This window comes from Hyaena hyaena, unplaced genomic scaffold (assembly GCF_003009895.1).
Source record: "Hyaena hyaena isolate Hyena2069 unplaced genomic scaffold, ASM300989v1 scaffold_88, whole genome shotgun sequence".
NCBI classification, from domain to species: domain Eukaryota; kingdom Metazoa; phylum Chordata; class Mammalia; order Carnivora; family Hyaenidae; genus Hyaena; species Hyaena hyaena.
This window is the reverse complement of record NW_024080720.1, coordinates 3,121,606-3,133,114: the sequence shown is the minus strand read 5'-3', so window position 1 is coordinate 3,133,114 and position 11,509 is coordinate 3,121,606. Positions and strand designations below refer to the sequence as shown.

Genomic DNA, 11,509 nt, shown 5'->3' with positions numbered 1-11,509 from the left:
GATCTGGACCACTCAGTCAATGAACGTCCAGGTCTTCTTCTTTTTTTTTTTTTTTTAAATATTTTTATTTTATTTATTTCTAGGAGAGAGAGAGAGCATGAGCAGGGGAGGGTCAGAGAGAGAGGGAGACACAGACTCTGAAACAGGCTCCAGGCTCTGAGCTGGCAGTCAGCACAGAGCCCGACGCGGGGCTCGAACCCACGAACCGCGAGATCATGACCCAAGCGAAAGTCGGACGCTTAACCGACTAAGCCACCCAGGCGCCCCTGAATGTCCAGGTCTTCTGACCTCAAACTCCCTGTCGGGGAATCTTGCATAAAGTGTTCAGCTTTCAGACACAATGTCGAGGCATATGAGTTCTGAAGGCCATTCACTATCCCCAGATTTTCTAATTTCTACTCTGGAATTAATCTAGTGTTCCAGAGATAGATAAGTGGACTGTGTGGTTTTGGCCTTATGGAATTTCACTTTGACATTAAGGCACAGGCTTGTGTCAGAGGGTCCCTAGGGCAGCCGCTCCGCAGACCGGCCCCCAGCATTCACAGACATCCCACCGAGGATGACCAGGAGAAGCTTCTCAGGGCTTTACATAGGAAGGGGTGTGTCTCTCTGGAGCATGAGGCTGGATGTGACTGCTAGCATGTTTCCATCCCTGTGAGGACTCAGGGGAGTCAGATTTGCAGCCCAGAAGTACCTGTGTCAACAATAAAATATGCACATCTGGGGCACCTGGGTGGCTCAGTTGTTTGAGGGCCTGACTTCAGCTCAGGTCATGATTTCGCAGTCCATAGGTTCGAGCCCCACGTCAGGCTCTGTGCTGACAGCTCAGAGCCTGGAACCTACTTCGGATTCTGTGTCTGTGTCTCCCTCTCTCTCTCTGCCCCTCCCCTACTTACATTCTGTCTCTGTCTCACTCTCAAAAATAAAATAAACATTTTAAAAAAATGCACATCTGAGAGCCTTTTTAAAAAATTTATGTTCCACTCCTCTAACTATTAATTTTTGCCTTTTGTGATGATGGAGTTTTATTAGCCATCTCAATCCCTTCTGTGGAACAAGGAGGGATATAAAAAAGTAAACCAAACTGAAAATAGTTTACCCACAGCAGACATTTTATACAAACCATCTATACCTCCCCCTCCAAAAAAGTAAAAAAACCCTGAAATGAAAATAGTTTGATTTTTCTTTGAACTATGTAAATGTTGTGATATTATGTAAACACATTCTCTGTGCACTAGAGCAAACACAATCAAAAGGACTCCACATTGGGTGGCTGGTGACCTAAAAGCTTTCCAATTTCTTTCTCTCTTGCCCATCTGGGATTCTCACAAAAGCCAGAAATCCAGATATTCTATTTCCCAGACCCTCTTGCAAGTACACCAAGCTCCAGGGTGGCCAGATTTAGCAAGTAAAAATAGGGGACAGCCAGGTCACTGTGAGGTTCAGATAAGCAACATACAACTTTTTTAGTATAAATATGTTTGACATTCCATGGGACATACTTATACTTTAACAATTCTTTGTTGCTTGCCTGAAGTTCACGTTTCGTTAGGCACCCTGCATCTTCTTTGACAATGCTATTCAGTTTCCGCCATGAGATATGGGGAAGATATATTGGGGCACATTTGGGAATAATTTCATTCTGAATAAAAGGACGGACACCTCTGAAGAGAGAAGACTCATCTTTCTTGCTACCACGAATGGGGCTGTGATGCGTGGCAGTCTAGCAGCTAGTTTATGATCATAAGATAACAAACAAAAGACTGAGAGTCAACATCGTAATGAAGATAGAGCACAGAGCAAACTGAGGTCCTTAATGATATTCTCCAATGTTTTATTACTGAAATTGAAAGCATTCTAGATACCCCCCGATGTTTTGGTTTTTTGTTTGTTTTTTAGGGGGGGCTGTTTCATTTTTGGGTTTTTTTTAGCCATTTCTGCTACTAAATATTCACAAGCCTGAGAACTCTGAGATTTTGGTTTCTCCAATTCTTCATCAAAAAGTGATGAACAGGGTCACTCTTCATCACTGACATCTAGAACGGGCCAAAAATGGGAAACAAGCCAATCTGATAAATCTGGAAATTTATCAGGAACAAATAAAGGAGGAAATGAGGCAGCAAGGGAACCACACCCTCCGGCCATGGGGACAGTAGGGGGTTTCTATGTGCTGTTTAGGCCGCGGGTGGAGGGAATACATACAATGTAACAGTCAAAAGTTCACATTTTAGAGCTGACCTGCCTGGCTTCAAATCTACTTCCATCATTGATTGGCTATATGCCTTTGGATAAATTACCAAAACTCCAGTTGCCCTTATTTCTTCATCTAAGATGAGGATGAAAACAGAACGTGACATAGAGGTGTCCCAAGGACAGGATGAGTTAATGCAAGTAAAGCAATTAGAAACACAAATATATAATCAAGTTAGTGGTCACAGGCATCACACAGGCATGCTTCCTCGCACATGCTAGTCATTTGGCCTAGGGTGCTCTTCCCTCACCTCTTCGTATGACATTTCCTGGGGGAAGCTTCCCCAACCCAGCTGCAATGGCCACTTCAGTTACGTGAAACCATGGCTTTCCCATATGTTCGCTATGCTTTTCAGCAAGTCAAGGTCAACTGTCTTCTCAAGAATGGAAGCTCCACCCACATGTCACGTCTGTCCTGCTCATCTTTTGCTGAATATAGTAATAAGAGAATGATGGGAGGAAGAAAGGGACAAGGAGGTCTGCATTGTGGAAATGCAAGGAGTGAGCCGACAGCTTTAGAGAAGGCCCAGCGTTGAGGGTCAGCAAGGGAATAAGACTACGAACACAGGGCTCCACCCCGGAGCCCTCTCCTGGCCGCATAAGAGCTTGATGTTAAGCTGTTAGGAAAGAGGGAGCCTAACAGCCTTTGACTGTGGGAGTCACGTGCTCGGGGCCATAGAGGACAGGCTCTTGCCGGAATACAGTGGTGCATACAGGGGTGCGGAGGTTGAGAACAAAAGCTTCCAGGCGTCACAGTAGCGGCTGGGCAAGGGAGATGGACATGAGAACTCACCTTGCTTGAAAGAAAGCAACAAAACGTGGTGACCCAGTGGATGAGCAGAACAAGATCAAGCGGGCCGTCAGTGAGTCTGAGGACGCTGAGTGGAGTGGGGGTCTACTGGCGAAGAAGGCAGGGCCTCTCAGGAAGAGCTACGTAGGAGGGGGCAGGGATGTCACCATCTTTAGGAATGTTGAGTTTGGGGCGCCCAGGTGGCACAGTCAGTTAAGCATCTGACTTCGGCTCAGGTCATGATCTCACGGTCCGTGAGTTTGAGCCCTGCATCAGGCTCTGTGCTGACAGCTCACAGCCTGAAGCCTGCTTCGGATTCTGTGTCTCCCTCTCTCTCTACCCTTCCGCTGCTCATGTTCTATGTCTGTCTCTCTCTCTCAAAGATACCAAAAAAAAAAAAAAAAAATGAGTTTGAGGAGCTACTGAATCACCCAAGAGGACATGTAAGATACTTACCTGGAAAAGCAGTCTGTCCGGGAGGCACAGAGCTGGAGACAAGCTTTGGGAGTTAAAAGCTTATGGTGAGAACAACCAGACAGATCAAGATGGAAACTGAGGACTTGAACAGCACTGTGAACAAACAGGATCTAAGAGATATCTGCAAAACATTCTAGCCAATGACAGACTGCATGTTTTTCTTTTTAATGTTTTATTTGTATTTGAGAGAGAGAGAGACAGAGCAAGTGGGGGGTGGACAGAGAGAGGCGGAGACACAGAATCTGAAGCAGGCTCTGAGCTGTCAGTACAGAGCCCGACATGGGGCTTGAACCCATGAACCATGAGATCATGGCTTGAGCCGAAGTCGGATGTTTAATCCATGGAGCCACCCAGGCGCCCTGGACCGCATGTGTTTCTCAGGTGCGCACAGAACATTCTCCAGGATGGACTATATGTTAGGCTACAGAAATTAATCTTAATGAATTTTAAGAGGCTGGGATCATACAAAATGGCTTTTCCTATCACAAATGGAGTGACACTAGATATCACCAGTGGAAGGAAAATTGTTAAATTCACAAATATGTAGAAATTAAACAACACACTCTTAACCAATGCATCATGAAAGAAATCAAAAGGGAAAGTAGAAAATTCCTTTCTTTTAAAATTTTTATTTGAGAGAGAGAAAGAGAGAGAGAGCAAGCGAGCGCAGGGACAGAGAGAGACAGAAAGAGAGAATCCCAAGCAGGCTCCATGCTGTCAGTAGAGGGCCTGGCACAGGGCTTAATCCCACAAACCGTGAGATCATGACCTGAGCTGATGTCAGATGCCTAATTGACTGAGCCACTCAGGCGCCCCTCTTACAAGAGGTTTTAGGTGAGTGTGTGGGGGAAGGAAAGGGGCAGCGAGTGACAAGAATCCTGCAGAAAATGAGGTTCAAGTTCCAATCCAAAAAGCGGAAACACGCTTCCGAAAGCTGTCCCAGTGGGAAGATACACAGCAGGGAGGGGGCGTGAAGGCGACCTGGGTAGGATGCTCTGCCCGCTACACTTCCAGGAGGAACCGCAAGGTGCTGGGGCCACACCCCGCCACGCGGTGCTCCTCAGCTTCAGCATTTCCAATGTATCACCTCCATAATTTCTGTAAATTCTCTGTATTATTTCCCGAGGAATCGTCTCTAAATGGACTCCCCTGTAAAATGAAATTGGTGGGGGGTGCCTGCGTGGCAGAGCTGGTTAAGTGTCTAACTCTTGATTTCAGCTCAGGCTGTGGTCTCACGCTTCATGGGATCGAGCCCTGTGTCGGGCTCTGTGCTGATGGTGTGGAGTCTGCTTGGGAGTCTCCTTCTCCCTTTCTCTCTCCGTCCCTCCCTCACTCATATTGTCTCTCTCTTGAAATAAACTTAAAAATTTTTTTTTCATTTAACAAATTAAATGAAATTGGTAGGTACTTTAAGGGACATTTCATAACACAATGGTCATTACTAATGGTGTATCATTTGCCTTGAACAGCAGGTAATCCATAAAGATAAATTCTAGGGAAAAGAGAAGTATAATGAAAGCAAAGGAAGATGTTTTGAATTTTAGCCAGATTCTGTGGCTACCTCAGTTCGTGAAGTGCTAACACTCTGACCTTAACCTCTGATAAAAACCAAAACATTAGGAACAATCTACCACAGCACAAATGAAATGTGTCAAAAAGCAATACTCACCTTTTCTACTAGTAACATGCTGTGATATTTTCTAACCTATTCTGTATCTTTCTAATGTAGTGATTTTGATCCACTACATGGATTCACCATCCACTAATGGCTCGGTCCCACTGCTTCAAAACCACCAGATCAGTGAATGTTACATAAGTGTTAAGAATACACCAGTACCTGGGGCACCTGAGGGGCTCAGTTGGTTGGGCTTCTGACTTCGGCTCAGGTCATGATCTTGCAGTTTGTGAGTTTGAGGCCCCGTTGGGCTCTGTGCTGACAGCTCAGAGCCTGGTGCCTGCTTCAGATTCTGTCTCCCTCTGTCTCTGCCTCTCTCTGGCTTATGCTCTGTCTCTCTCTCAAAAATAAATAAAAACATTAAAAAAAATTTTTTTAACACACCAGTACCAACCTGAGAGCATCTTGAATTTTTTTTTTATTTATTTTTTTATTTTTTATTTATTTTTTTTTTTTTAAATTTTTTTTTTTAATGTTTTATTTCTAGGAGAGAGAGAGAGACAGCGTGAGCAGGGGAGGGTCAGAGAGAGAGGGAGTCACAGACTGAAACAGGCTCCAGGCTCTGAGCTGGCAGTCAGCACAGAGCCCGACGCGGGGCGCGAACCCACGAACCGCGAGATCATGACCTGAGCGAAAGTTGGACGCTTAACCGACTAAGCCACCCAGGCGCCCCTTGAATTTTTTTTTTAATGTTTATTCATTTTTTAAAAAAATATTTTATTTACTTTTGAGAGAGAGAGAGACAGCATGAGCAGGGGAGGGCCAGAGAGAGAGGGAGACACAGAATCTGAAGCAGGCTCCAGGCTCTGAGCTAGCTGTCAGCACAGAGCCTGATGCGGGGCTTGAACCCACAAACCGTGAGATCATGACCTGAGCCAAAGTTGGATGCTTAATTGACCGAGCCACCCAGGCACCCCATTCCCCTTGAATTTCTTAAGAAGACTCAAAGATCCCTAGCAAGGAGGTGACTTTCTCACGAGGTGGTTCTATGTCACGTCACACTGACGGGAAGGCTGTCCACAGTGGCTCTAGAACACTGACCTGTGGGAGGAGGGGTTGTTGTCTCCGAAGCACAGGGGACGGCCGTCCTGCATGGTCAGGCTCAGGTTCCCGGCCGCAGTCAACAGCCAGGAAGTTCAGCAGGGATGGACAGGCCTACTGCTTCCTGACGGGAAGCTTCCGGCGCCTAGTGCATCTGTACGACTGCGTCAGCATGCTGTGGCCGCCCTAACAAACCAGCACAAACTCCGTGGCCTCTAACGCCAGCATGCAGCTCGAGAGGCCAGAAAGTTGGATTCCCATTTCCCTGGGCCCAAGCTGTCAGCAGCGCTGGTTCCTTCTGGAGGCGCCAAGAATCTGCCTTCCTGCTCTTCCCAGCGTCGAGTGGCTGCCTATGTTGTCGGCCTCAGCCTTTCCCCATCTCCAACATGCCCTGCTCCTCTCTGGCTCCATCGTCACCCTTCCTTTCCCTCCCAGCCTCCCACCTTCCCTTGTACGGACACTGTGATTGCACTGGGCCTGCCTGGATACCCCTGGATAATCTCCCCACGTCAGTCAAGGTCCTTACCTTAATCACACCTGCAAACCCTTCGCCATATGAGGTAAGACATTCATAGTTCAAGGGACAGGAGCACACGTTTCAGGGGCCTTCACCCAGCCTGCTACAATAGCCAAGATGGGCTTAGGCATGCAGGTCCTGGTGGGGGCAGAGACAGCAGCAGAGAAGAGCTCCCACCTCTGTGGGAGGTGGAGGCCCAGGCCAAGGTGCCGGGTGTGACATCAGGTGCCATAACACAAACACGCAGGGAAAAAAACCTCAAACGGACACTGGGGCCTGAGCGGAGTCGGACTCACAGCGAGCAAGCCAAGGCTGGAGGAAGATTCGGGAGCTCTGGTTCCGGCTGATGTGGAGATGAACCAGAGCCCCCCCCCCCCCCCCCAAGGGGAGTGAAGGCCGAGCAGCACGTGAGCGACCGCAGAGGACCAAAGGCAATTGGCAAACGAGATTTATTTAAATGGTAAGTCGATGGGCACAGAAGGTGGTACGACAGCCCCCCAGAAGTGAGGTTTGTCAGGCTGTAGGGCGAGCGCAGGGCCGGCCACCGCCCAGGAAACACGGCCCATCCACTCCTGGGAGGTCAGGGGCATCCGCTCCCAGCTCAGTTGGGCCTCCAACAGATTAGTAAGTGATTTCCTTCAAGCCTAAGGAGGGGAAACACAAAAGTGTTAAGAGACTCACACTGTAGGGTGGAGAAAGCAGGCAGTGGTGGGACTCTGGGACCCGGGTGACAGGCTTGGGGGCACGGGCCACACGTCCCGCCGCGGCAGCTCTAGTCAAGAGCAGCCACAGGGACACAAAGACTGGACGAGGCTGTGGGGGGGGGGAGGGGCATCGAGGAGATTAGGAGAGCCCCGCCACGACTCATGGGCTCTCTGCGGGCAATGCCCGAAGTCTGCCCTCTCAGTAGTGAATCCTGAGCAAGCGTAGACACGAACGGTCCTGCCCCTCACACATACAGCACCAATGTCACAAAGTGTTCAGTTTATTAAAAAAAAAAACCTTATAAAAACTAGAATCTGGGGCACCTGGGTGGCTCAGTTGGCAGGGTGTCCGACTTTGGCTCAGGTAACGATCTCATGGCTTGTGAGGTCAAGCCCTGCGTCAGGCTCTACACTGATGGCTCAGAGCCTGGAGTCTACTTCAGATTCTGTCTCCCCCTCTCTTTGCCCCTCCCCCACTCATGCTCTGTCTCTCTCTCTCTCTCAAATATAAATAAACATTTTTAAAAAAAATTTATAGGGGAGCCTGGGTGGCTCAGTCGGTTAAGCGTCCAACTTCAGCTCAGGTCATGAGCTCACGGTTCGTGGGTTTGAGCTCCGTGTCAGGCTCTGTGCTGACAGCTCAGAGCCTGGAGCCTCTTTCAGATTCTATATCTCCCTCTCTCTCTGACCCTCCCCTGCTCATGCTGTCTCTATCTCTCTTTCAAAAATAAATAAAACATTAAAAAAATTTTTTTTAATTTATAAAAGATAAAACCTAGAATTGGCTTCACCGTATTCCAGACAAACTACATTTCCAAAAGTGTGGGAAAGTTGAGTTAATCTGGACATAGCATCAGGACGGAATTTTTATTATTTTTTTAAAGTTTTTTAAAAATTGTCTTAAATGTTTATTTTTGAGAGAAACGGAGAGAGACAGAGACAGAGACAGACTGTGAGTGGGGGAGGGGCAAAGAGAGAGGGAGACACAGAATCAGAAACAGGCTCTAGTCTCTGAGCTGTGTTTGTGGGGCTCAAACCCACAAACCGCGAGATCATGACCGGAGCTGAAGTCAGACACTTAACTGACTGACTGAGCCACCCAGGTGCCCCCAGGACAGAATTTTTATAAAGCCACTGAAATTATCCTCAGTGCAAGTTTTTCACACAAGGGGAGATGGCTGTCATAATACTAAGTGGGGAAGGCTGGGATTCCAAGTTACACAGCGTGTGAATTCAGTTCTGCTAAAAAGAACATGGCAGCTAGAAAACGAGTGAAAGGAAAGAGCTACCAGTGGTGATCTCTGAGGGACTGGCACACAGGCGATTTTCTTCTTCACCTTACTTTTCAGAAGCTTTCAAAATCTCTACTAAGAATCACATGTCTTTAAAATTGCGCAGGAGGGGCGCCCGGGTGGCTTAGTCGGTTAAGCGTCCGACTTTCGCTCAGGTCATGATCTCACGGTTCGTGGGTTCGAGCCCCGCGTCGGGCTCTGTGCTGACTGCCAGCTCAGAGCCTGGAGGCTGTTTCAGAGTCTGTAACTCCCTCTCTCTCTGACCCTCCCCTGCTCACGCTCTCTCTCTCTCTCTCTCTCTCTCTCTCTCTTAGAAATAAAAAAAAAAAAAAATTAATTAAAATTGCGCAGGAGGGGAAGGGGAGAGGAGTATAAAACCCCACTCATCAATTCTTTTAAATAAAAAGACACATTTAAAAGGATCTTGTGGGCTGGACTGCTGGGTAAATTTATAAACTACTTGAATGATAAACCCCAGGGCACGACTGACAGCTACATGTACACACGGGGTTTGCGCACAGGGCACTGCCGGGCTCCATCATGTCCTGGGTTTCCCTGGACTCCCTGGGCCCCCTGCCTCAGGCTGTATGTCATCGGACGGACTGCAGGATGCCTCTGCAGGAGGTCTGAGGGCGGCTACTCCAGTCAAGGCCACAAATGGGATCTAAGATGGCCTCCACGGGCCGGAGAGATGGCCTGGAGGACGACCCCGCAGAGGAAGCAAGACCAACACGGGGCCCTTGTAAATGGGGAACTGGGTCAAGACCTAGGAAACAGAAACGTGGAGATGAGGATCCAGGCTCCCGCCACGGCCTTCTTCCGCCAGGCTAGGGGACTTCACCTTCATCACAAGAGGGAAGAGGTGGGGCGGGTATCTGGCTGGCTTGGTCAGTTAAGTGTCTGAGCTCAGCCCAGGTCATGATCTCACGGTTCATGGGTTCGAGCTCCATGTCAGGCTCTGTGCTGACAGGTGGGAGCCTGGAGCCTGCTTCAGATTCTGTGTCTCCCTCTCTCTCTGCGCCTCCCCTTCTCAAGCTCTGCCTCTCTCTCTCTCTCTCTCTCTGTTTCTCAAAAATAAACATTAACAAACAAAAAAAAGAGGCAAGGGAGAAATTCGACCTGCAGCTGCATGGGTTTGCAGGGGACACACAGGAGAATGTGTGTTTGACATCTAGCAAACAGGTTATAAGGTGATTAACAAGACAAACAGTGGCTACTTTTAGTAAGATTACTGCTTTCGACTCTCAAGGTCTCTTCCCTTCCAACCGAGGAAATGCCACAGGAGACCTTAAGGCGCTGCTGGTTCATCAGTGCCGGTCTACCTGGCTTATCTGAACGGTTCTCCTGGTTTCCATGCTAAGGAAACACGGAGAAGGGACAGCTAACTTCCTGTGTGTGCTCATGAACACACACAGACGGTGCCCCGTTCTTCCCAGGCACATCCTGCATTCTTTGCAGAGAAAAAGGTCCCCCATTTCTAGGTCAAATCAACAAAAGTAAAGCCACGTACCCAGTTCACTTCCTCCTTTGGTTGCCCAACAAAGGCAGTAGTGCTGCATGAGCTGTTCGAGAAGCTCCATTTCATCCAGGAATTCAAGGGACTCTATTCTGTGGAGAGAATAAAAAGCAGAGTGTGAATGTATGCAAAAAATGAAGATGACAACCTAAAGTTTAGGGATATGGAAGGATGTTTATATTCATACTAAGAGGAAAGAAGGCTATGAAATAGTGCATACAGTATGCTTCCACTTTAATTTATTTTAATGTAAAAAAAATATATACCGTAAACAAAGTCAAAAGACAAAAGAGAAACTGGAAAAAAATATTTGTAATACAAAAAACAAAGGGTAGATTTCTTTGCTACATAAAGGGCTGTTACACTTCATGAGAAAACTTTTTTTTTTTCTTTTAAATAGTCTCCATACCCAATGTGGGGCTTGAACTCATGATGCTGAGATCAAGAGTTAGTTGCATGCTCAATCAAATGAGCCAGCTAGATGTCCCCATTTAAAATGTACTCCTTTCGGGGCGCCTGGGTGGCTCAGTTGGTTAAGCGTTTGACTTCGGCTCAGGTCATGATCTCACGGTTCGTGGGTTCGAGCCATGTGTCAGGCTCTGTGCTGACATCTAGCTCAGAGCCTGGAGCCTGTTTCAAATTCTGTGTCTCGCTCTCTCTCTGACCCTCCCCTGTTCATGCTGTCTCTCTTTCTCTCTCTCTCAGAAATAAAACATTTAAAAAATAAAATGTATACCCTTTCACTCAGCAATTCTTCCTTTAAGAGTTAACACTATATGTACAAAGATGTACATTCCAGAATATTCACTGCAGCATCACAGCAAAAAACTGTAACCCAGGAGAGCTGGGCTAAATAGATTACAGTACATTCATACAACTGGAAGGTATGCAGCTCTCTGAAAGGATGTAATAGGTCTGTGTGCATTGACACGGAACAGCCTCTAAGGCTTATGATGAAATTCAAAAAGGAACTGTAGTAAATAACGTGCAGAGTACATGACTATCTATGAAAAGAAAAGTGGGGCATATGGGCTTGCACATGCATAGCTCACTTCTGGAAAACACAGAAGAAACTGGCAATGGTGCTGGTCTCTTGAGAGAAGGTAGTGGACTCATAGTGAGGGGAGCAGGATGGAAGGTTGGTTTTTGTTTGTACTTTATACTACCTTCTTCTGTTTTGTTTTATCATGTGCTTGTATGATTTTTTTTTCAAAAGAGCATTTTAAATATAAGTTTTAAAACATATG

General features: G+C 47.2%; 1 protein-coding gene across 3 annotated transcripts in view; it reads right to left on the bottom strand.

Annotated features, from left to right (window-relative positions):
- Positions 1–7,180: 7,180 nt before the first annotated feature.
- Positions 7,181–11,509, bottom strand: part of LCMT1 (leucine carboxyl methyltransferase 1) — a 43,676-nt gene continuing 39,347 nt past the window's right edge. For all 3 annotated transcript variants that reach the window (XM_039234446.1, XM_039234448.1, XM_039234447.1), the window contains 2 exons: positions 10,257–10,354; positions 7,181–7,394 (listed from right to left, as the gene is read on the bottom strand). In XM_039234446.1, the coding sequence (XP_039090377.1) occupies positions 7,372–7,394; positions 10,257–10,354 (121 nt within the window). In that variant the 3' untranslated portion in view covers positions 7,181–7,371. The remainder of the gene's footprint in view (positions 7,395–10,256; positions 10,355–11,509) is intronic.